Here is a 25,190-nt window from a genome sequence, read left to right as displayed (position 1 = left end):
TTAATGTTCTTTATTCATACTTAGGCAGAAGGTCAAATCACAGAAACGGTTTATCGGTTGACGTAACAATTGATCATTGCTGTGCATCTGTAGATATGTTCTTTCGGTTTCCAACCAACCATGTTGTATAGGCTGCATTTCAAACAATAATAAGACCGTGAAAGGAAGGTAGGTCTCTCGCTAAGATGAGGCCCCAGGTATCCCTCCACGTAAAGGGAAGAATAATTAAAAGGTTAAGTGATGATCATTTATCTGAGATCACCCACAGAGTGCTTTAAACAGGGCCGTTGGCACACAGCTTTAATTTGCAGAGAATGTCAATACTTCAAATGTTAGGGAAGAGGTCAGACACAAGCAGGGACTGACTCAAGGTGTGATCTGCTCTCCAGCTCAAAGAGAAGGGGCTATGTGCTCCTAGTTGGTGGTCTGTCACATTACCATAGTAAGTGATGTGCTGGGTCATTGATTTGGCAGCTTGAACTGGGCTGGCACAATGGTCCGTAATTGTCCTCGGTAACATTCAAGAGTCGCTTTGTAATCATCCCGGTTCTAAAACGCTCCTTCCCATCTTGGTGGAACGCTGTAGTCTTTCATTGATTGAAGTGAACATTATTAATGCATATACTGTACATGGATTGGGTTGATTATCAGAGATATCATAGCACTATGGCTCTCAATACAGTAAAACATCCATGTCTTCTTATTAATAGACAAGAAATAAATTTAGGTTAAACTGTTCATCTCTAAAAGGCAAGCCTTTCTTTGACTTGGCCTTCCGTTTAAAAACACTGTTGTGTTTCTAATTTCACACTTATTTCATGGTAGCACCATCCCTGCTTGCTGCAAATGAGATCTGCAGAAAAACAAGTAATTTGAGGATTATGTCAAACAGTATCAACGTGACAAGAATCTGGCATCAGCACTCAGTTGCAGAGGTAAAAAAAAAAAACTGTGTTTGTCTTGCAAACAAAACACCACACATGTAGACAACCAAGATGAGTCACTGAAATGAGATTTACTCTAGTGTCTCGCCACCCCAGGTTGTAGGTGCCTCATGCACGTTCATGCACAGTCTTGACGGTCTCCCACTTATTAAGCACACAGCACTATGGGCACTTCATACAAGTGGGATGGTTACCGTTCAGAGCTAAAGGAGATATAAAATAGTCACTGTTGTCAGCAATGCTCAGCTGACTGTAACAAACACCAGGGACTGATGAGTCATAGATGGCTTGATTGTCGGCTAGACCCAGCCTGTGCAGCTCTTTAACAGTAATTTACAGATATAAAGGTACTGTAGTGTCTGTTGAAATGACTTCTGATCTCAGCAGAAATACCCCTTGTTTAGCTAAAGTGGTAAATCAATGATTCTGCTGGTTCGTACCATCTACGCAGGATGGGGCTGCCCTGGTCGTCCCGGCCACTTGTCCAGGGAAGCAGGAACACTTGACGGTTTGGGAGCGTTCCTCTATTTTGTTCTTATTGCAGCACCGATGCAAGGCCACCACTTCACAGGTCCCGGTCCTGACATGGTGCACTGAGAAACACACAAAAACACACATTATTGCGACTTCAGGTACACCTTTAATATTCATACTTCATTCATTTGACATTCTATTCATTTAGCAAATGCTTTTATCCAAAGGGACATACAAATAGTATGCAAAGAAAATCTGCATAAGATTAAGGATCAGAAATGCATATTTCTAACAGTATTTCAATAGTCAGATAGTTTTACTGTTGTTAAAACGTCTAGCTGCATTTTTTATAGTGAATCATGCCCCTGGACATTATCAACAATGTCACGCCATGCCCACAAGAACAAACAAGATCACAAGATGATTAAATATGACTGAAGAAACCTTATTTTCACCCCATGATGAGGTTATAAAATATAACTTGGATTATTAATTCACATTGTTAAGATTAGCTAGTGTTGGCATTAGTCAGCTGCACTAAGGTGTTGTTAAGTGGAAGGAAGGGGGAATGATTGGTTTGGAAAGAGCCCAGAAACAGCAGAGTGGTCAGGATTTACAGAGTCATAAGTATATTTTAAGGGTGGGCCAAAGGAATGTCTTTTCATTTGGTGGCTAATTCCTTTAGAAGCTCCTGCGGTTAATAAAGAACCACGGAAGTCTTCATCAATTTGAAGTAAATTTAGGTAATTGCAGGTAGTTTTTGGTTGTTGTTTTGTTTGCCCTGTCTAAGTAGCTTCTCACTGGAAAGAAAGAAAGAGCAGTGAAGCTTTACTTTATTTACTGCTAATTTCCAGCTTGTGCTTCATTGTCTGAATTATTTAGGGCCTGTGCAGCTTCATGCGCTTTTAATTGAACGTGACATTTTCTCGAGGTGTCTTTCGGCAAAGTTTGTTATTGCCCATGTGGTAAACAACTAATTAAGTTGCCATGCAGAATTCACCCATCGCTGGCAGCTCTGGTAGCCGCAGCCTACAGCATACAGAGATGGAGTTTCATACAACAAGCTAAATTACTAGCATAGCTTTGTGCACAAATATTACTGAAGCACAATGAAAAGTTATTGTAGTTTTCTTTCTTAAAGTTGCAATACATTCAAGTGTTGTACTTTTTACACAGGGGAAAAAGTTTACCTGGATTGATTAGTTGGAACATTGTTTGACAATTATTGCTACCAGGCCAAAGTAATAAAGCCATTGTTGATAGTAACGTGAGTCTGTGGATGGCAGGGCAGGGCAGCTCTGACTGCAGAAAAAGGGAAGGAGAGGCTCTTTGTATGCATACAACTTTTGATGGTGTTTGCTACGAACAAGCTCCCTTGTCACTGCTCATGCATCCCTAACGGGACTCTTCCCTTGGAAGTAGCGTAGCAGAGAGCTGCCCCCCCCCCCCCCCCCGCAAAAAAAAGCTATGAAAGACAAATATGCTCAGAGGCGTGGCGGCTTAGATCCATGTGAGAGCAGCACTTCAGATGAAGCAGCTCCAGAGGGCTGGCCTGCGTTTCACACAGAGCGGCGAGACGTGTTCAGACTGGACCCAGAGCCTCGGCAGGGCCCCCTGTCACACCGCCCTGCTATCAAACCAAGGATGTATATTTACTTGGGAATGAGTTTTGTCTCGTAGCCTCCCATAGCTTCACCCTGAACCTGCTGTGCTGACGCATAACTGAGGAGAGTGAACAGCCTACAGGAGAGCACATATCAAGGTATTGAATAATTGGCGAGGCTGCATCACTGATTCGTGTTGGGCTGCTAAGCAGATCCAAAAAGGACTCTGTGGGTCTCCATTAGGACAAGTGTAACAAAACAGCACATCATTACTGTCATCAAACAATTATGATTATCTGAAATGATGTCTCTGTTTTCTCGGTTTGAGTTTTTAAAGCTGTCTCTCTGTGGACAACAAGCAAGAGGCGTCAAGATAAATTGTTTACATTTCATCAATTATGAATCAGTTTGTAATTACTGCAAGATTCTGCCCTCGTGGAAAGATGGAGAAAGTGAGATTCACTGCCCTTCTTTTTAGGCTGTGTACAGTCTTCCCCTCTCACTCACACTGTGGACAAGTCTGAGACTACAACACACCCGCAAACCGTACAAGATAGTAAGTTTACTAAACACACACAGAAAATGTTATATTGATAATAAGCATAATAACAACGACAATATTATATGGTACGTTGGTATAATAGTATACAGAATAACAGTATAGAGTACATATAGACTGAAACTAGATGTCCGATAATCACACAGAAAAGCTTGATATTGCCATCTTCCACGGAAGCAGCAACAAGCCACAAAGGTAGATCCTCAAGGCACACTGAAAATTACACCAGGCAGTGAAATCAAATGTTGTTAAAAATACAATGTAATGAGATTGTTGAATTATTTCCTTACCCGAGTATCGATCATTTCGTTTGGCAAGGATGGTGCCCCGGAGCGATACAAACTAGGCCTCCCAAACGGTCAGAAAACTGTAGTCTAGAGTCAAGAGGAAACTACGGTTCCTTTATTGGTAATCCATGAGTTCTGTTACTGGCCGGCTAATTGTCAGATGTACACCATCAATGGAGAAAAAGCCTTTAAAAAGCACCATTGAACATGACAGGATACTATCATGTGATGCCTGTGGAGCAAACAAAGCTGTCACATGGCACACACAGGGCTTACTGCTTACTGGGTGACTGAACACGTTGGAGGCCACTGCATATGGGTCATTTACACTGTCTATTCAATGTTCTTGTAGACTATGCAATATGTCTGGATTTAAACCCTTCAACAGACTGAATACAATAGAGTGATTTTATATCTGGATGGATTAAGGATTCGAGAGATCCAATATCTGATCATATGATGAAGGAAGTTCGACCTACGAGTCATTACAGCACATTAAAAAAACATATTTGGAGTTACATATTATTTCCACCAGCATATACAAAACAACAATATTGTGGCAGCAAAGAACTTGTGTAAACACGGTGATGAACTGAATGCTGTGAGCCGAGTGGAGAGTCTCAGTCCTTGTGTTTGGTGATTGACATGAAAGCTGAAGCACATGACTGTTGCTCCACATCTCAGCATATTAAACCAGACACTTCCACTGCACTGACAGAACAGGGAGGGAGAGCATTTGGAAGATAAGAAAATATATGCATATGTGTTTTGCTGACAGAAGCCACTAATACAATTTATACATGTTTGTACAGTATGTATGTATGTATTGGGGAGCACTCACATAGAGAAAGGGCCTTAGAAAATCAATTTATTTTCTTGACAAAACCAACCAGATTTACCTAGTTTTTCCAATGGTATAATTTCTTTCCTCTTCTGTTCTCATGGAAGAGTTTGTAGACTCTGAACGTGTTCTGGGTTCATTTCATCCCCGGAATGATAACAGGTTTAAAGCCACAAAAATAACTCTCATGGGAAATTAGATGGTGCTGAGGCTATCAGATAGAAATTGAATATGTGGGAGATTATTCTGATCCAATTCCTGCTTGAAATGATGAGCGCCTTGAGTGGAGGATCTCTGCCAATCAAAAAAGCCACACGCTGGCCCTCTGCCAACGCACGCTCCTCTCTAATTGGTCGACGGAGAGGAAGTGAGCGCAACGTTTTCTGTCATGCCTGCGAATGGCCATCCTGCATGTCCAGGAAATCACCTTGCCAATTACCTGGGGCAGTGTATTACCAGTTGGGGAAATGGAGTTGAAACACGTGAGATGCCTCCATTTGTAATGTAACTGAGTCACTCGTAATTGATCTCACTGGGTATAGCGATGCCCTCACAACACACACCTAATAAGACAAGAGAATGTCTCAAGAACTGCTCCTATAAATAGTCTGTCAAAGCTCCAAACATTTGAATCCCATTACACAACCCTCAGATGAACATGTCCAATGTAGTGTTCGGATTCGGATTCAAACAGTCTGTGAAAAGTTGTGAAACTAAAGTAGCAGGCCTCTGAAAGTTTTGACAACTAAAAGACAAGCCAAACATCATCCAGAAGTCTCTAAACAACATGTTGTAGATTCCCTCAGACCACTGCCTAAAGGAGCTCACAAAGAGATCAATAAGCGGGCTGCTCTCATCTGGGTGAACTTGACTTACCTCTGTGGCTCTCTGTTGGCAAGGGCATCTCCAAGAGAGTTGCCATGCAGACCATTAGAAGTAGAGCCCCTCTGGTTGCTTTCTGTCTGCATCGATCACTCATCCTGAGAGAGAGGGTGAGAGGAGACAGGATGCAGGGTTTAATTAGTTGGGTGACGTACATGGAAATATGTGAGCACATACTTACAGGAGCACCTGAGAACTCAGAGGGGAATCAATTCTACCAGCACCTGTTTTTTTAGCTTACAAGGTTCCAAACACTGCTGCACATTTCCTCTTTATTTTGCTGTCTTGCACATTTCTCTTTTTCTCACTCTTTCATCTCTCTCTCTTTCTCTTTTTCTCTTTTTCTCCTTTTTGACAGGTATGCGGGGGCCCTCTGAGCTGGAGAGCAGGGACAGCGGGCGAAGCCCCCCTCCCACTCCCCTTGCTCCCCCCTCCGCCCCTTGCAGGCCCGACCCCGGCCCCAGGTCACAGGCCCTGACAAGCTTGTTGACAGCAGCAGTGAGGGGAAGAGAGGGGAGGTCCTGGGCTCCACTGTTCAAATGTAATCCGTTCCTCCCCTCCCTCATCCCTGGACCTCGCGGGGCCTCGTCTCCCTAATGGAGCGAGGAGGAGATGGAAGGCAGCCTGCAGCACATCACCCATCAGGCTTGTTATCCTTGACAGGAAATGATCCGATTTCAAATGAGAGACACAAGCGGCACGGTAATTACTGGAAGAGGGCAGGTATCGGGTGCCGTGAGCCTACTGCGTTACATGCCTCGTTTACGCCCTTTCATGATCACCTCGTCCTCTTCCTTCGCCCGGAGCATTGACGGATAGATTGAGTGTCCCTCTCAGGGGTTATCAGATTATTCATGTAATTAATTTCGGTTTTCAAAATGATGTAACATGACCTGACCTTTGAGGGTGTCGTTGGATGAAAAGACGTATGCAACTGCACCCAACTGCATGAAAAGGCCACTTAAAACGCTGTACGTACTCTATCACATCATATACCTCTATCGCTTAGCAATAAGTGAGTAAATACAAAAGGACTAAGCCTTCATTATAGGCTACTAGGAAAAATATGCATAATGCCTCTAAAACTAAAGATGCACAGTATGATACTGCAAACTTCAGGTTGTCAGGATCTCCTGGGGAAACTGTGCTGAGCAAAGTCTGAAAATGTGATTAGGGACCTGCCAAGGTATTGATTTTCACAGACTGTTCATCAACTGGCTAAATACTCTAACTACACAACCACGCAACAGAGATAAATGACTTGTGTTGTTTTTGTAGTTGTTGGTTTTTCTACAATCACCTTGATTAACTCTATGGTTAGTGTCGATTCAAAACTCGAAAATGTTTGGGGATTTTTTTAAACACATGGGCCTTCACATAACCTCTGTTTTGCTTCAAGCTAAAGTCAATTATTATATGAAAAATGCAAATGATACATATTTCACAGAAAAGAAACTGACTTTGTTTCTCATTAAGATAGTGACAGTGGCTAGAATGTTCTAATTGTGTGTTTTATTCTACTAAAACGTCATGTTTAATGCATACAGCACCTTTTCTGTCACCAAATATGAGGGGATATGCATAATATATGTAGAAACTGCTGCTGGCATAAAACAGGAATATCACACATTTACGTTTAGAGTACAGCAAACACAGAACAAACAGTAATAAACACATACTACCAAAATGAACTGCATAATTAATCTGGGGTTTGTCGTTGAGAGTTGTGGTTGTTTTTAGCTTAAATAGGCACCGGAAAATGTTACTGTAGTAAATTAAAGCCTCTTTTCTCATTTTCATCAGAATATCGTGTTTTTTCCGAGGTGCCACCTCAGTGACTTTCTCATTTATATTTCTAACTCATGTTCCTATTAATCTGAGATTGAAAGTGTATTTCTTTACATTATACCTGCATCACCTTCAAAACAAAACGTTTCCCCAGATATTATCAACTGAACTAAATTCTGAAGTAAATTTGGTTAAAACCCAACGGAGCCCAGAAAGAGCCAAGAAAGATTTCCCCTTCGATTTGCGCTCCGATCCTCAAACCCATATGCACCTCTTCTTTCTCATTGACTTGTCCCTCTGTGAAGCTAATAGAATGGCTACAGGCCGATGAACAGAGCTTTAAAAGGCTCTACTTGACCTTGTTGAGGGGCACTGCCGCTGGCTCTCCAACAATCGCTTTGCAAAAAGGCTTTTCCACAGACTCGCAAAAAAAAAGTGTTCGCGCTGCAGATCCATACGTATCTAGGATATTTTCCAGACTCGGAATGGAAAATACCACTTCACTGTGGAGGGACTTGAATGATTAAATGGAAATTCAAATGAAATGTCATTTTCAATTGATAAAGGACCCTGTAAAGGTATTCCATTGCTCTTTTTGGAAGGGCCGCTTTAAATGTTACTGTACATGCTTCCTGGTGGTCTTCTATAGCTGTGTATTCACATTTATATTTACATTTTATTCATTTAGCTTTTATCCAAAGTACAGTAGAATCTACAAAAAGGGTACATCTAAACTACATCAGTAGATCAAGGATCAGAAAGTACATACTAGTTCTAACAATATTTGAAATAAGGAACGTTTTGCATTTACAGCCACACCACAAAGTAGCCACATTTCAGCTACCAGGCACTAACAATTACACACTAATCTATTTGTATTAACCGACACAGTCCACTAACTTCTGAACTAAAACTAATGCAAAAAAAAATGAATACAGTTTCATTGGCTAATGAACTTTGAATTACACTTTTAAAGACAGTAGCTACAAAGAGAGCGTTTGAGGCTGGGAGCTCGCAGTCTGCTCTGAGGTGATCTGAGGTGATCTGAGGTGCGGAGCTGGCCTCAAAGACGCTCTCTGAACTTGGCGACGCCTTAGTGGTAAGGAGCAAGGGCTAGGAGCCAGGCATCCTTCCTCAAAGCAGACGCTGCGATCTGACCTGAGAGAGACAAGAAGCTTCCAGCAACACTCACTCACATCTAAACAAGGACGTCAGAGATGGAGGCTTTCTCTGTGCCGAAGAGTCAAGCTGTTGCAACTTTAGAAACTGACAAGAATTCAAGCTTTTTATCGTTGTTAAATACTTTAGAGGTTCAATCATGTTGAAGGGTGCTGACATGCAGGTCTATACTGGGTAGCTGACCGAGAATAAAGTAACTTGGGCTAGCTGAAACTCAGACCCGATCTTTCAGTCCTGTTCAATGATCTGATCAAAAATACATTATCCCGTCACGTGTAGGCCTACGTCACTTCATTTCTTTGCCGTGAAACCACTATACTGCTCATTGGTGGCTAAAAGGCTCTGTCGACCTTGGCCTACTTAGAATAAACGCCATTTTGTTCCATAAACTACAATCTTGTTTGCAAAGGTGGAGAAAAAAAAACTATTTCACAAGGGAAATCTATTCATCAAGACTTAGTTCATATTCATTTCCTGACTGAGTCAGACTCCGGCAAGGTTGCTTGTGCCAGTACACACATGCACATAAACACATGCGCACACACACAAACACGCACACACACGCACACACACAAATATACACACACACATAAGAACTACTTCTGTTTCCATACCCTAGTTGACTTAATCACACACACCAACTCCAGTCTTTAACACAGTAAATGAGGGCTGTAAATGACGACAACTCCACTGCTGTGGTTCAATCCCTTTATGATGACACAGTGGCTCAAGTGATTTGTGATGCTGTACAAAATGAACCCTGAAATAGGTGCTATTCATCTCACAGGCTGTTGTTTTGGCTTAAAATTGGACAAAAGGTGGCCCTTCATATGAAGGAAAGGGAGTGAAAAACTTTGTTAGCGATGGGAATGAGGAAACGGGTAAACAAGGACAGGTGGATGTAGAAAGTGGCGGTGGACCGAGTAAAATCAGTCAACTAAACCAAAAGAAGCTCTCTCTGTCTCTAGAGCCGGATTTGATACAGGGATTATCTCTCCGTCTCTCTGTCCCTCTTTCTCTCTCCTGTTCTCTCTTCTTCTCTCACTAGATTCCCTCCTCTCTTTCCCTGTCCCGCTATCTCGTGGTTTTCTCAGACCGTGACAGGCTGTCACCTCGCCTGGCTGCGAGGCGACGATTGGACTGTCAGAAAACAAGCGTTGTCCAGAGGCGCCCGCAGTCCGTTAACCTCTCAGTCACAGGAAACAAAAAGGGGGCGGCCATATTTGGTAACGCTTTCTGTCTTTGAGGTCCTTTTCAGAGTGATCCCAAACAGGACAATAAAGCTGTCATATCACCTGCTGATAGGGATACCTAGGATGCAGTACTGACTGTACTGGGTTGTACTGTACACTGATCAATGTCCATCTGGAGTTTCCCTGGGCACAATCCTAACAAAACCAATACAAATATAACAAAAAAATGAAAAGAAATAGCATCAGAATGCAGTGACCAATTTATATAAATAAAACCAAGGACCCTGTCAAGTCTGACCTGAGTGAGTCTGAACCCACATAGACAACTTCAAAGAGCAAGCGTTGAGAGACTCGTTACCCGACACTGACTCTGCGCGCCCTTTCATTCCAGCCATCATAATGACCTTCAGTAATGACACAGAGACGTGAGCCATGTAAGAGGCCAAGCTCGTAATAAACGCAGCGGCCAAATGGCTGCTATCCTAGTTTCCCTTTGATCAGACTTCTCATCGGCGCATCTCAGACACATACAGCCAGGGTGATATTTCAATCCATTTCCCTTCAAATTATACCAGGCACCATTAGCAATTAGGTTCAGCCAGTGCATTTACACCCGCCACTGTGCAGTTTCCCCATCCACCTCCTTTATGAACCATGATCTCATCACACGATGGACTATTTTTAAGCGTCCTAATGTTGCTCCCTAACCAAGACTTTATGAATTATCAATGAAGGCAGTCCAAACATTTGTATGGATATTGCACAGCTACAACAATCTATGAAGTCATTTTTACTCTAAGGATAAACAATTTGAAAACCAAAAACACACGTTATAGGTCATTCCTTTCAGTGGGCTATTTAGGCCCTTTCATCCATTTCAGTTGTGTGTTTAGTCTTCTAAAACACAACAGAAAATGTGGTTATTCCCCTTATGGACAAGTACAGTAGCTAAACATCTTAAGACATTATCTCCTCATCACACTAATGAATCACTAACAGGCTGAGCGTAATGACAAAACAAGTTGTCTGTCCAATAAACCTCACAATAACATGACACTAAACCAGCGCCTTCACTTCTCGTATAAGTCAGATGTCATATCATTATTCTTCAGTTTCCCCAGTAATGTGAAAATCTTCCACCAGTGAAGCCAAACTCAGGTGAGAGTAATCCAACAGTGCATTCAGGTAAAGAGGATCCAGAGCGCCCCGTCCTCCCCAGTGTTAACGGACCTCCTTGGGCCTTCACCCTCCGCACAGGTCGGATTGAGAATTTAACGGTGATTGTATTGTTGTGTATGACCTCTGTCACATCCGCACAGGAAGTGCAGCTCTGCGGGCACTAACGAGGCTTGATGAGATTTGGGGTTATTTATAACCTGCCTCCATGCCCAAAGCGGATGCCCAATACCCATTCCCTGGGAGGGTGCAGTCATATCTGCATTAACTATTAGAACTAAATCAAATGATAGGTGGGTTAATGCTATAACTTGTCTGTTCCCGTGCCCTTCCAACCCTGGGCTCAACTCTTAATAACCAATGTGAGGCTCAGTAGTTTTGAATGAGAAATGTGTAATAAGGTATTCATTTATCAATCTTTGATGTTCAGCCAAAATGTGTTTATAATTGTTTTTACAAGCATTTAAAAAGCTATTGCTGTTGCATATTGTGTGGGCGTCAATTCACATTGCTTTAGTTTTATTATTGCTTAGTTTTATTTCTGTGAAACATTTAGGATGTTTACGTCTGCCGCAATTATATAAATATTGTATGATGTTAACTGCCTTTACTAAGGCTGCTTGTCTAATCATCAAATTGCAATGCTCTATAGTGTGTGTGTGTGTGTGTTTCTGTGTTTCTGTGTGTGTGTAGGTGTTTCTGTGTGTGTGTGCGTGTAGGTGTGTGCGCGCGCGCGTGTGTGTGTGTGTGTGGGTGTGTGTGTGTGGGTGTGTATCTCACACTTTTTTATATGCTTTGACAACCTCTAACAGCTTGGTAAAATATTAATGGGGAATATCTTTCAGGCCCTGCTTTCCATCCTTTTACATGCCAACCCCACAGAAGACTGCAAAGTGACTGCCTCATTCAGTTATGTATGTAAGCACCAGGTTGAAGTAGTCTGTATACAGTATGGGTTCGACATTATCTAAGCATTTGACATTTACTAAAATGTTTATAAAGACCCCAAGTGTTCAGCGTTGCACCACTTAAAGCTGAATATATATTTAACATGTCTTGTGGTTTCTGATCATAGACAAGCAGAACCATCCACTGACCATTCCTGCATTTTTGTAGCAGATTTAACAAGCTATTTGGGAGCCCTGTTCATTTACATATAGCCCAGAAAGGGGAGAAATTGGAACCTTCCACATCAATATCCCAGTCACAATATGCCACATTCTGTGACCAGGCCTGCAACTTTACAAGTTTTAAAGGACTGACAATGTCTTTGATAGCAGTTATTTGACAAAGAAAGTGTTCAAATGCAACATTGTCTTATGTTATGTGTATGACACAGTATAAACTGTCCTGTACGTGAATGTGGCTCCTATGTTAGACGCTTGCTCAGAAAAAAAACAGGAAGTCCCACCTCGGATTAACAGGAGCCAATAGGGACGAAAGAAGTCTGAACAGAGGGTGTGAGTGCCTGGGTGCATTGAGCTGGGCTTTATTGAGAAGAAAAGGTGAGGAGAGTGCGGTGTCAGAGTGAGATATGCTATTAATAGGAATCTAATGAAACTTCCTCCTTGCTGTACCAAGGACAGCCGAGAAAGTGACAGGTGATGATGATGAAACCTCTTTAATTAGCACCATAGCCCATAATACCAGAGCCAATTATCATCTCAACACTTGACTCGTAATACTTACTGTATCGGGAAGGTTGTAAGATGCAATAAACCTAAACTGGTTACAAATATTTGCAGTACCGTTGGTCTTGTAGCTAAATGGATAGGATCCTCAGTGAGCTGTGACACAGCTGCAGTATTCACAGCCCTGCTACTAAGGGAGATCTTTCGAGGCAATAACACTTCTTATTTTTGGCCCCATTGAACCTTGGGGACAATATGTTCGGAGATCCCTGCTAAGAGTGATAGGAGAGAGGGCCAAGGTGAGCGACACAGTCCAGGAATAGAACTCAATGGTCTTTGCACCCTAGCCTCTACACCAGAAAAAACACCTGACAACTGTCTATCTATTGTGAGCCTCAATTAGTTCCTGCCCCCTTAACAGATATGTACATGTGAGAGAGAGAGAGCTAGAGAGAAAGAGAGAGAGAGAGAGAGAGAGAGAGAGAGAGAGAGAGAGAGAGAGAGAGAGAGAGAGAGAGAGAGAGAGATAGTGTGTTTGTTTACAGAGGCAATTCCAGTCACCTTACTGTAAACTGGCTTCAAAACCACACCTCGTATTTCATTTGTTCCACAGCCTTGTTCTACAGCCTGGTAAAAGGAGGAGCCATTAAGGATGCATCCCATCTCACAGGTTATTATGCAGCCCCAGCCCTTCAGGTTATCAACATCACTTCTGAGCCTCCTCACCCCTCCCTCTCTCTTTCCTTCCCCCGTCGTCTCTCTCTCTCTCTACCTCTGTCTCCCTCCCTCCCTGTGTCTCTCTCTCCCTCTCCTTCCACCTCTGTCTCTCTCTCTCTCTTCCTCCTTCTCTATGTCTCTCTCTCCAACCTCCCACGTGTCATAATCTATGGACTGTACGGCATGCTTGGAGTAGTTGGCTCTGTATTTTGATGAGGCAGGACTTTCAAATTCTGGAGAGGATCTGGGAGTGTTTCAACACAATGCCCATGTTTTTTTCAAAATGGGGGTGTCGGGGTGGGGGGTCAATTTAATTACACAAAGCAATTGAGTGGAGGTTCAAACACAAAGTTGGAATCCCACTTGTTTTCTCTCCTTTCCTCCCCTCTCCACTCCCGTGTCCTCCCCTTCCTCCCCAATATCTCCTCTCTTCTCGCCCTTCCTCCTCTTCTTTCCTCTTTCACATCAGGAACAAGGAGGGTGAAAAAGTTATTTTAGATCCTGTCCTCACGGGAGTTTTAATCCGCGCTAAGTGACAGGCTAATTTGTGGCATTAGATTACTTTCATCGAGACGGTTCAGGGGCTTCTTTGAACGCGCGGGGCCGTAAGCCGGTGCTCTGCCTCGATGGTCACGCTGACTCCTGCGCTGCTTGCTGTCACGACGGGATCACAGAGGAGTCGTTTCCACCAGAGTGTTCAATATCCTCGACGGCTTGACTTGAAAGACTTAGTTGGTTACAAGGCTGGGGCATGGATTGGCGACAGAGACCGGTTGTCCTAACTGTTCCCATTACAGGTTTCTTTAGTGTAGATACTGTATATGGTTATTGTTTTATGCTGATTATGGTTATGGATCTGCGGTTCCTACATTTTGTGCTTGAACTGAAACAGTTCAGAGTGGACAGATATGTATAGGTCCTCTTCAATCGCTCCTTTTAGGAGAGTAATTTAAGTTATTCTATTTGTCGGGTCTTAATAATCCATATGTCCAGTAAAACTACTGGACAACAACCACACAGCGTGACCCTGACCAGTGAGTACCGAGGTTCTGATCCCCTGTTTAGCGTGTATGAGCTGTTAACATCATGAAGAAGGTGTACAGTAGACCACCATCCCTCCAAACCAACCAGGCTAGCCGACCATTCTTACCTATCAGTATTGCATTGCCGAACAAACTGTGAAACTAAGAGAGTGAGGACGCTGATGATAGTATGTCGAGCACTTGGCTGATACGTTGTGTTGAGGTGTGATTATGTTGAGGTGTTCCGTCGTTATTGGTTGTTGGTGCTGTAGTCTTTATTTGTGCGCATGGCCATTGCTTGTCTGCCTGACTATTGGTTTGTGGCACCCGATGAATTTGTGAAAGGACTAAATGAATGCCTGTCTGTCAGTTCAGCGGACATGTAGAGTTAGAAGTCCCGCTAAACGGTCACAAGCCCAGATGTGTCTGCCGTACACACAATTTATTCATGAAACAAATTGAGAGGCAGAGACAGAAACACGGAGGTGTCGACGAGATGAGAGACAGGGAGAAGGAAGGGGACTGAGGTGGGTGGGTGGGGGGGGGGGGTGCACATGACTAAACAAAGATATAAACCCTAACCCTTAAACACAGGACGGGAACTCGTCCAAGAGAAGCCACATTTGCTTAGGAACATTCAGGGTGTCAGAGGCCAGAACAAGTCATTAAAGGCAATAGAAAAACGGGAGGATTAGTTGGAATTAATCCATAACTTTTCCCATTTTCTGGGAGAAAACGCTGAAATGGGGCGATATGGAAATGTAGCGGAGCATGGCAGGAGAAATGGAGGTTCCAGCCCTCCCCTGGAATGAGCCGGGGCTAATGGCTCCCCTGGCTAAGATGGCCGGGCCAGATTGCATGTGGATTTAAATGATTAAGAACATGGTGTCCAGGGCCTCTGCTTTGTGAGCGGAAAGTAATGTATGACAATGAATGGTAAAATATGGAACCCCACATTTAAGGAATACATTCTGGTGATTTTGGAAATTCAGGGCTATATAATCTGGATGGTGGGATGATGGAAACCTATGTCATTTAAATGCACCATCACGCAGGAAATGACATAGTAATCTGTGTGGTGTGTTACAGCATGGGCCGGCTAATGTACAACTGGAATCACATGCCTGGGTTAACCACCTGCACGTACATGAAATGAAAAGAAACATTAACAGGTTGCAGTTTTACCCAGTATCGGACGGGTGGACACAATTAGCGAGGCATCACACACTTGTCTCAAACACTGTATTTCTGCTTTAAGCAAACATCACAAAGAAACTTTGAAGGATCACCACCTAACCCAGTAAAAGGTGAGTAAAGCAGGGGGATCGGAAGGAAGCCAACTAATAAAACCCAAGTTAGATCCAGCCTTCCGGAACAAAACAGGTCCTTCTACAACAAAATATGTCATTCAAGAACATAACAGGGCCTTCTACAACAAAACATGTATTTCAGGAACAGAACCTGTAATTCCAGACCAGATCATTCCAGAACAGGGCATTCCAGAACAGAAAAAGGTCATTCTCAAACACATTCACAACACATTCCAGAGCCGAGCCCCCCCCCTCATTAGAACCCTGGAGATGGAACAGTAAGCAGCTGGGCAAAGACCAGGGAGAACACAGTGATGACTACTATCACTACCCTGGCGTTCTCTTACCCGCGCAGCTGCAACCAAACTAGACAGGTGCCTGTGGATAATTGGTTTCCGTGCCGACTGGAAGCGCGGCAGGGCCTGTCTGCAGGAGCTCATTACTATCAGTCAGAACGCGTCCAGGCTCCCCCCCCCCCCCCCCCCCCCCCCCCACACACACACCCCAATCTTTTACACACAAGTCACTGTGTAGTGTATGTGTGTACTTATACTGGGGACCCTCACACTGTTCCTTGTGAAACGTTGATGTTAAAGTTGTCCCCACTGCACAATGGGACATCTTGGCTTAGATGGCTAATCAATAACCCATCAATGTAAAATCTTTTTTTCTCCCTGGGGGTAAATGATGAATGTTGTGATTGGACAGTGGAACTCTTTAGGCCATTTGGGTCCACGCTGCATTACTCCACTGTTACTCCATCTAGCCTGCTTGGCACAGAGCTGGACATGTGTAGGCATTCAATTGGCCTTGATGTTCGCTGAGTTAGGAAGACAAATTGTCCGCATTGTAGTGTTTGACTATTGTTCTCCAATCACCCAGTCTGACTGTGGACACCCATGCCTGCGAGGCATCATTAGGCTAGCAGCCACAGGCTGAGCATCCAATCAGAGAACAATCCCCAAATCTTATCAAATGAACTGAAGACATTGTCTGAGAGAACTGTGAGGTTCACTTAGTCTGTCCTGATACAATTTAAAACTACAGGGAAAGGCGGGCGCCATATTTCCAGAGGAACTTCAAAGTGTGCTTTTATTCAGGCTCATGATGCAATGTGGGGCCAGAAATCTCCAATGTTTCTGTCCAACGATAACTCCTACACAGGGTCTCCTCTCTAAAACGCTCACTGGGTTCCTATAGGGATATGTTGGCCCTGCTACTTTGAATAATAATGCGTTTAGACACTCTAATACTCCACTGTATCATCTTAACACACACACAGTGCTTGCTAGAAGGGGAAATGCTGTGTGCCAAGCAGATGTTTCCAGACATGTGGCAGATCATCCTGCTTTAAATAAAGCCTGGTGAGGACAAGTGACACCTCCAAATCAGGTGCAAGCTAACAGGATGTGGAGCTGGCTGTGTCTGGGTGATAGACTCATGGATGAACTTCCTGTGTCTTGCGGTTTCAACGCAGTGAGTTCTGGACTGTTTTGATCCTGTAAATCTGCTCACAGTTTAGGGTGAGCAGCAATAAATCAAGAGTTGGATCTACTGATTGATTGGTTGGTTGGTTGATTGATTTGTTGATTGGTGGATTGATATATTGGTGGATTGGTTTGTATTGGTGGATATTAAGATAAGCAATTGACATACTGTCGGAGCACTGTGCACTATTTAATCTATTAATCCATGCATCCATTCATTCTTCCATCCATTCATTCATTCATTCATCAATCCATACAGCAAGTGCCAGTGTTACTGTAGTCAGAAAGCCCTACCCTACCCCCCACCCCACCCCGCCCAGCGCCCACCCTGGCTTCCCCAGCCCTGGCCTTGTTGATATGCATTCCTAGCATGCTACTGTACGTGCATACCGGTGTGATTGGATTTCTTTCTCTTACCCCCCTTGTGTGCTCTGTTCAGACATTCAGGCTGTGTGCCTGCTTGACAGGAAGCTGCGGGGCCCAGGATGAGGCTTTGAACTCCTCGCCCCACTGTTTCTTCCTCTGGTACCACCACCTCTTCCACCTCTCTCACGTTCTCTGTCTCTCTCTCTCTCTCTCTCTCGCTCTCTTTCTCTCTCTCTCTCTCTCTCTCTCTCTACATCTGTGCATCCATCCCTGTCTAATTATTTCTTTCTCTCGCTCTCTCTATTTTTATCTACTGTATATTTCTCTCTCCTGTGATTTAACCTATGGGTAGGAATGTAAATAAAGCTATGAGCGAGGCTCATAGCTGGCCCTGTCCCCTGTCTCGTGACATTTACCCAGTGAGGGTGTTTCTTCCCCATGAGTTATTCAGGGGCCTTGACAACTTACACTAAGCTCTTTTTAGTCACATTTTATACACGCGCACACAAACAAAACACACGCACACACAAACTCAACACACACATGTGCACAGTCCAAACACACACGTGTGACGCACACCGTATTCCCCACACAAGCACTCCCACACACCCGCACAAAACAAACAAAAATTGTAATTGCCCCGTTGGATTGACAGCAGCTGTGCATCACAGTATCCCATCAACAGAACGATCCACACATGCCCTCTCTGTAGCTAGGGCACAAGTCACATCTGACCTACGCTGGGATCTCTCTCTGACGGCTCTGACCCAACAGGCGCCCATTAGTTATTACCCACAATCCATCAGCCTCCGGTGTCCCAAGGGAACTCCATCTCCCTGTTTCTCTGTGGTCTCCTCATCCTGTTACTAATGCTTGACTCCATGTAACCCTTATCTCTGAGCTCACTACAATCCCTGATAGGGGCTCTGTGTCTGTAAGCAATTAAAACGCCCTATCTGGCAGATAGCAAGGGTGCAGCGGTCAGAGAAAGCCACAGTCTCCCACAATGCAGTGTTTAGGTTACAGCCTCCCGGTTCAATAACCCTGGGGAAGCAGTGTGCCACATCAAGCTTAGCCCGGCCATCCACGCAGCGCGGGCGTGCGCGTGTTTGTGTGAATACTGAGAGCAAGATTTGTTTGTGCGTTTTTGTGAGATTGTGTGTGTGTGTGTGTGGGGAATTGTTTAGCTATGCTTATGGGGACCAGACATTCCCTCGAGAAGACAAATTTGAACTTGTGGGGAAATTTTCTCAGACTTTCTTTCGTATCGTTGGAATGACATTAAGGTTTGGGGTTAGGAGTCAGGGATAGTTTTAGGGTTAAGGTCAGGAGCCAGGGTTCAGGTTAGGGGTTAGGGAAAATATCATTTGAATGGGGCTGAATTGGGAGTCCCCACAAGACTAGACTAAACTACTTTCTAACTGTGTGTGTATGTGTTTGTGTCTGTGTATGAAATGCTGCGTGAGTGTCTGATGTGCGTGCGTGTGCATGTGTAAGTGTTTGAAGGCCAAATGAAAGAATACCGCAATGAGAGAAATACAACATCCTATGCCAGATGAATGCTAACAGCTCTCTAAATACAGCACGTTTAAGGCAATGTCTGCTTTCCTCTTCAATATGAGTGCAAATCTCCTCCACAATGAGAGCAGTACAGGTGCCTCTAGTGGATGCTTAAACAAGCCCTTCTTTCTCATTGTGTGCAGTATTTTTGCCCACATTAGCTGAATGACTCAAGAGGAGAACAAAAGTTGTGGTGAACATGATCAGTCGTATACATGGGATACATGGGGGGAGAGACAGAGTAAGGGAAAGCGAGGGAGATAAAGGGAGAAAGAGACAGAAGGAGATACAGAGAGGGACACAAAAAAGGGATGCAAAGTAATGAGAGGCAGGGAGAGAGAGCAACGGGAAAAGACAGAGAAATAAAGAGAAAAAAAAGAGAGCGATGACGTTTTTTGTTCACATTATCAGGAATATGTCTTGGAATTGGTGTCTGAGGTTTGCTGAGGACCGAGCTGGTGGATACTGCTAAACAAACACTGGTTTTATACCAATGGGCCGTTGTGCCTGGCCCTGCAAAGATGCTGCAGCCACTGGGCCACACGCATGGCTAAGAAGCTGCAGGAGAGATAAAACCATCATGAAGGGTTAGACATGGAAGAGGACCAGCAGTGTGAAACAGGATGATAGAGCAGTGGAGGGCTGCTCAGTATGGAGAAGGAGAGGGGTATGAGAGGGGGGGGGGGGGGGGACAGGGGAAGGAGAGGGGTATGAGAGGGGGGGGAGGACAGGGGAAGGAGAGGGAGGAGAAGAGGGGGGAGGAAAGTGGGAGGAGGGGGGGGGGGGGGGGGGGAAAGGGGTGGAGGAGTCTGAGATAGGAATGGATGCCTGCCAGCCACTCAGAGGAAGAGAGAGAGAGAGGGGGCGAGGGAGAAAGCGGGGGAGACAGGAAGAGAAGGAACGAGAGAAAGAGAGACAGAGAAGGAGAGAAAAAGGACAGAGAGAGAAAAACAGAGTGATAGAAGTGAGATAGAGAGAGAGAGAGAGAGAGACAGAGAGAGAGAAAGACGATAGAGAGAAAACATATGCAAGATTGGAGAAAGAAAAGGCTGTGGGCAGTATATAGAAAGTTGAGTGGTTTGCATAAAAATAGGATTTGAGCAGGGAGAGGTTTTGATGCATGAAGTGTTTAAAAAAAAATCTATAACAGTTAGTTAGTCAATATTAACAGTAATAAACCTCTAACACAAAGCTCTCTGAACCATCCCAAGCTTTCTCCCTCCACGGTCATCATCATCATGATCACCAACCAGCAGAAGGACTTACAATAAGCGACCAATTTCGATTTACTCCAGGCCAATCAGAGTTAAGACAATAAGGAAATTATTTGGAGCGTTGGGTAATTTAGTATCCATTTCTGTTTCACAATGTGAGCTCCCAATCGTGCTGAGTTGATTTGTGTGCAACCAACCAAAGCCAGTTGTGCTTGCGTCAGATTAAACAGTGAAATGCACAATGTGGAAGACACAACGTACGAGACTAAACAAGACTTCTAACTAGGTGTGGGTGTGTGTGGTGGTGGTATGTGTGTGTGTGTGTGTGGTGCGTGTGAGTATGTGTGTCTCTGTGTGTGCATGTGGTGATGTTGCTGTGTGTGTCAACATGTGCTAGCATGAGTGCTCGTGTGCCGGTGTATGTGCCACCCCACATGGATGTTTTGTTAAATAGCTGTTGAACAAAGCCTCTCAGCTTCTGTGGAAAATGCTGGTTGACATGTTGCTGTTCCGAAATTTGTTGGCACACACACATGTATCCTGAAAGAGCCTATCAGAACAAGGCCAGCAGCCAACATTCCAAACAGGTAGACATAATGATGGAGAAGGAGAAAAGGAGAGAGAGGGTTAGCGATAGAGGAAGAGGGATACCCAGACAGAGAGAGAGGGAGAGAGAGAGAGAGAGAGGGAGGGAGGTAGAGTGAGCTACAGTCTGTATATAAGGGAGGGTTCATTTCAAGGAAAGGAGACTGTTTGGAGAGTGAGAGGTGTGTGTGGAGTGGGGGGGGGGAGGTTCTATGTATGGGCATGGGTGTCTGAGGAAGATTTTTGGAGTGAAGGTCTGTTGTTCTGGCATTTTCCGCTCACCTACTCTTTATTCTGTGGCTGTTGAATTTGTTTTACGTCAATTGAAAAGAGCAAGATCAAAAAGAATAGGAGAGAGGGAGGCAGGGGCGTGGGGCGTGGGGGCGTGGGGGGTGGGGGGGAGAGAGGGAGGAGGAGGAGGGAAAGCCCTCACTTCTGACTCACATCAAAGTCACAGTTGGTGCCATTCAGACAGCAATTTCCTAAACAAATTGTGATGTTTTTTTTGGGGGGTGGTGTCACTAAGACAGGACAGACCTAAAGCTCCTGACCCTCTGGGGGGCGAGTCTCATTGACTGAGGGACCCTCAAGGAACCGTCAGCAGACACCGTACACCCTTAGAAAGACAGGACTGTCACTTAGTTCCATATGTGCCTTTGAAGGACTCTTCTGAGATAGATTCCCGATAGATCTCTGGTTATCGTAGAATCAATTTGGGTTCCAATGTTTACTTGCGAAAGGTTTTGTATGGACACCGTGTTCTATTTAGAACCAAATTGGCTCCATGAGGATATATCGATAGGGTTCCAAGACAAAGCACATTTGATCTTTTTGTGGCTATCATTTTAGCTGGCTCCTTGGTCATACAGCCCATCCACGGTCAGTGCACCAGTCTACCTTCCTCTGAGACTGCCAGTCTTAAACAGCGAAAAAGCAAGCCTCTGTGGTTCACACACCAGTAAGACAGATGTCCTCCAACTGTAGCATGGACCCTGACCAGGTGCATTGTAAAGGACAATGTGATGTTCGACTTCAAATTCTGCACTTCTTGTTCTTTTTTATGTGCTAAAGTTTTATATGGACTATTTATTTGTATTTCTGTTCAATGAATACAATTTTAAATGTATTATAGATGGCCAGAATGGGGAGTAACACAGAGAGCCCCAAGCATGGATAGGGATCTAGAGGAACCTGTAGTGATAACCAGGCTTACGTGGGCTAGCACTGGTCAATACGACACAACACCATCTCCTCAAGGGTCCCTTCAACCAGCTATGAGAATTTCAGAAAATAAAAACCTTTGAAAATTGGATTTTATGATTGGCAATGCCTGCACCAGTCCCCACCCAAGTCTCCTGACAACGCTCTGGTCACCTGGCGACAGGGCCCGGACTTCTTCATGTGTTGTACTTACTAAATGTGTCTCAAATGGATACGTGAAAAAAGGTCTGTGATGTAAAGCAGTGGTTCTCAACCCTGGTCCTCGGGACCCCCTGCCCTGCATGTTTTATATGTTTCCCTACTTCAACACACCTAATTCAAATGAATGGTTGTTAGGCTTCTGCATAACTAGATAACGACCCATTCATTTGAATCAGGTGTGTTGGAGCAGGGAAATATCTAAAAAGTGTAGGACAGGGGGTACTTGAGGACCAGGGTTGAGAACCACTGATGTAAAGGACGCCAGGCCAGACTGCCCCGGGCAGAGAGGTGGATGGGGGACTTGGATACGCCTCATGAAACCCCTCCACTGATCACCAGTCTTTCATGGGCTACCACTGGTCAATACCACACTAGCTCAGTGTCCCCCACCTGTCCCGCCCCTCCAGAACCAGGCCCAGATCCTCTGGCGACTCCCCTGACCCCCAGCCAGAGGGAGGGAGACTGTGCAGGGGCAGAAGGACAGGAGGCCTGGGTGTCACCTCCTGGATCAATGGGGAAGCTGGGGATGATGGAGGAGGCATGTGACATGACCGGGAGGTGACATTGGCGGCTTGTCCCTCCCTCTGTGTCTCATGAACCTACACACAAACACACACACACACAAGCTCTCCCTTTCCAGGCTTGGTCAGACAGTTGGCGCCTAGTGCCGTGTTGCTGGGGGAGGGGGGGGGGGGGCAGACCTTGTTGACACCTTCAGTATGACCAGTCTGGTGGGAGAAAGAGCCTAACATGTCCTAGACCTGGCTCTGCCAATTAGACAGGATTTTGCCTTCTGATCTGGGAAGTTTGTCTTCAGCAATCTTCCAATCCTGGTGTGGGTGCATCTGTGTGATCTTGCACTCTAATAGGCCCTCGTTTAAATGTCATTTCATTTTGAAAGGGTCAGATGACAAGGAATCAAGACAAGAGATTCCAAGTGATGTGACTCACATCATGTGAGTGCCTGACACTGAGAATATTGACGTCTATGAGAATGCCGAAGCCTTAATCAACTCTGACATCATATTGACGTATTTGAGAACTCTCATCTGTTATATGGGTTATACTGTTTTTTTACTTGTCACCAAATTCATGTAGAACTATAGTATGCACTTCTGATCCTTGATATTCTGCTGTAGGCCTACTTTCATTATACACTTTTTTAACGTTTTGGACAAAGGTATCTGCAAAATGATTAAAATGTGAAAAACATAATGTAGTCTACTGTTTTCTGTTTGATAGGCACTTTTAGGTTACAGGCAACTATAGAGCAAAAACACAATTGTGGACAATAGGTACATTCTTTCAATTAAATTATTATTAAAGTTGAAATCTCCAAAATTAAGCTACATTTTAGCAGTAACCAATCAATTTTAATAAATAAATTGTCTGTACATGGTTTATTCCTTAAGGGAGACAACCCGGGTTAAACAGTAAAGATATCAAGACAGTAGGCTATACAGTAAGCGGCTCCACTAGAGCTGCGCTTTCCCTAGATGAGGGCGATTGACTGGCAATTAAACTCATGCTGTGCGCGGCTCTGGTCGAAATCAAGATTAAAGCGGTCTTACTCATTATCGCCGTAATTATTTCAGGCCTGTCTTAATATTAATGCCATACAAGTTAATCGCCTCTTGTGATTGAGCCAATCCATCCTGTTAGTTTCTGAAGTGGATTCAGTGCAAAGATCTCACATTTGTAGGTTGTGCATCATACCTGCTGATCCGCTCCCTCCGCGCTCCTCACGCCCTCCAAAGGTGTTACGGTTGCTTGTTAATCCATAGGTGCTGCTAAATTCCAGCTGTGTGTCTGTCAACTAACGACATCCGTGGGGTTCAGGTTTGTCTTGCTCCGGTCCAATACAGCTAACCCCGTTGGTACAAAAGTCAAAAATATTCCGAGACACTAAAATCCTGTCCTTTATGTTAGAAACACCCCAAACTATTATGCACTTATTATGCACCTTATAATTCCCACCCTACTATTGATAGACGGTTTCCGCGGTCGTCCTACCACTCCCGTGTGCCCTCAGTCTACTTGTAAAGCCTGGTTGGTTTGATTTAATAGTTTCTTTTATCAGTCTTGACGGAGTATAGAATAAAACGGAGAGACGGGCACGCAGAATTATGGCATTATGAGGTTCAAATCGAGGTAAAATTGTCCCGACTTTTCTCTAGTTGCTTCTCTAGTCAGTACCCCACGGCGTTCCTTCAGAGTGAAGCTTCACGCACAGCGTGCGCACTGATTTATCATAGAGACACCCCACCGAACGCTGGAGCGCGCGGACACAAGCACTATTCCATATAGTTAGATCCAAGTCCAGGCTATCTAAATAACATGGGCATTGCAGACAATAGAAACTCATAGTTTTACCGCTTAAATCATATTGACTAATAAGGGTTTTATTGGAAAGGCGTTACTGTATCAATGATTAATTGGCAGCCATGCGAAAATGAGCTGGATTGATCCTAAATATTTTACACCTGAATTTTGGCACTGTTCAGTCTAACTAAAATTTCGCAAAGGGATGGCTAAAATCACCAATGTATTGAACAATTTAAATGTCATATAAATTATATAGCTACTGCATTCGCAGCTAGATTGGGATACTTATGGTTGATTTATAACTCTGTCCATCTATGTGTCTATGGTGTCCCATGATAGATTTGTGGCACTGGGTTCACGTCTGTATTCCGTCATCAAGTAGTGCAACACCGCCACCATGTGGATACTTTCGTCATGCTTTGACAAGACCATGTAATAGAGCAGCCGAGGTATTTTTCTATTGATGCTTCCACCCTCCTAATCGATAAGAAATAAAAGTCAAATTGATCAAAAAAGTTTATTCTGTCATGAAAACGTTTCTAGCTTCAGACCCTCCCCTCTTATTTTGCACAAATAGCAAAACTTTGTTTAATGCATATGAGGGAGAAAGAAAATCAACAAATA

At 44.2% G+C, this 25,190-nt stretch overlaps 1 protein-coding gene across 3 annotated transcripts in view; it reads right to left on the bottom strand.

Moving 5' to 3' along the window:
• LOC124469335 (chemokine-like protein TAFA-2) overlaps positions 1–25,007 on the bottom strand; it is a 30,660-nt gene extending 5,653 nt beyond the window's left edge. For all 3 annotated transcript variants that reach the window (XR_006956288.1, XM_047022551.1, XM_047022552.1), the window contains exons 1-3: positions 23,958–25,007; positions 5,586–5,689; positions 1,385–1,537 (exon numbers count right to left, since the gene is read on the bottom strand). Coding sequence is in view for 2 of the 3 variants with exons in the window: in XM_047022551.1 (XP_046878507.1) it covers positions 1,385–1,537; positions 5,586–5,688 (256 nt within the window). In the remaining variant the exon portion in view is untranslated. The remainder of the gene's footprint in view (positions 1–1,384; positions 1,538–5,585; positions 5,690–23,957) is intronic.
• Between the last annotated feature and the right edge of the window lie 183 nt (positions 25,008–25,190).

This window comes from Hypomesus transpacificus, chromosome 7 (assembly GCF_021917145.1).
Source record: "Hypomesus transpacificus isolate Combined female chromosome 7, fHypTra1, whole genome shotgun sequence".
Taxonomy (NCBI): domain Eukaryota; kingdom Metazoa; phylum Chordata; class Actinopteri; order Osmeriformes; family Osmeridae; genus Hypomesus; species Hypomesus transpacificus.
The sequence above is the reverse complement of the archived record's forward strand: the minus strand, read 5'-3'. Positions and strand labels throughout refer to the sequence as shown.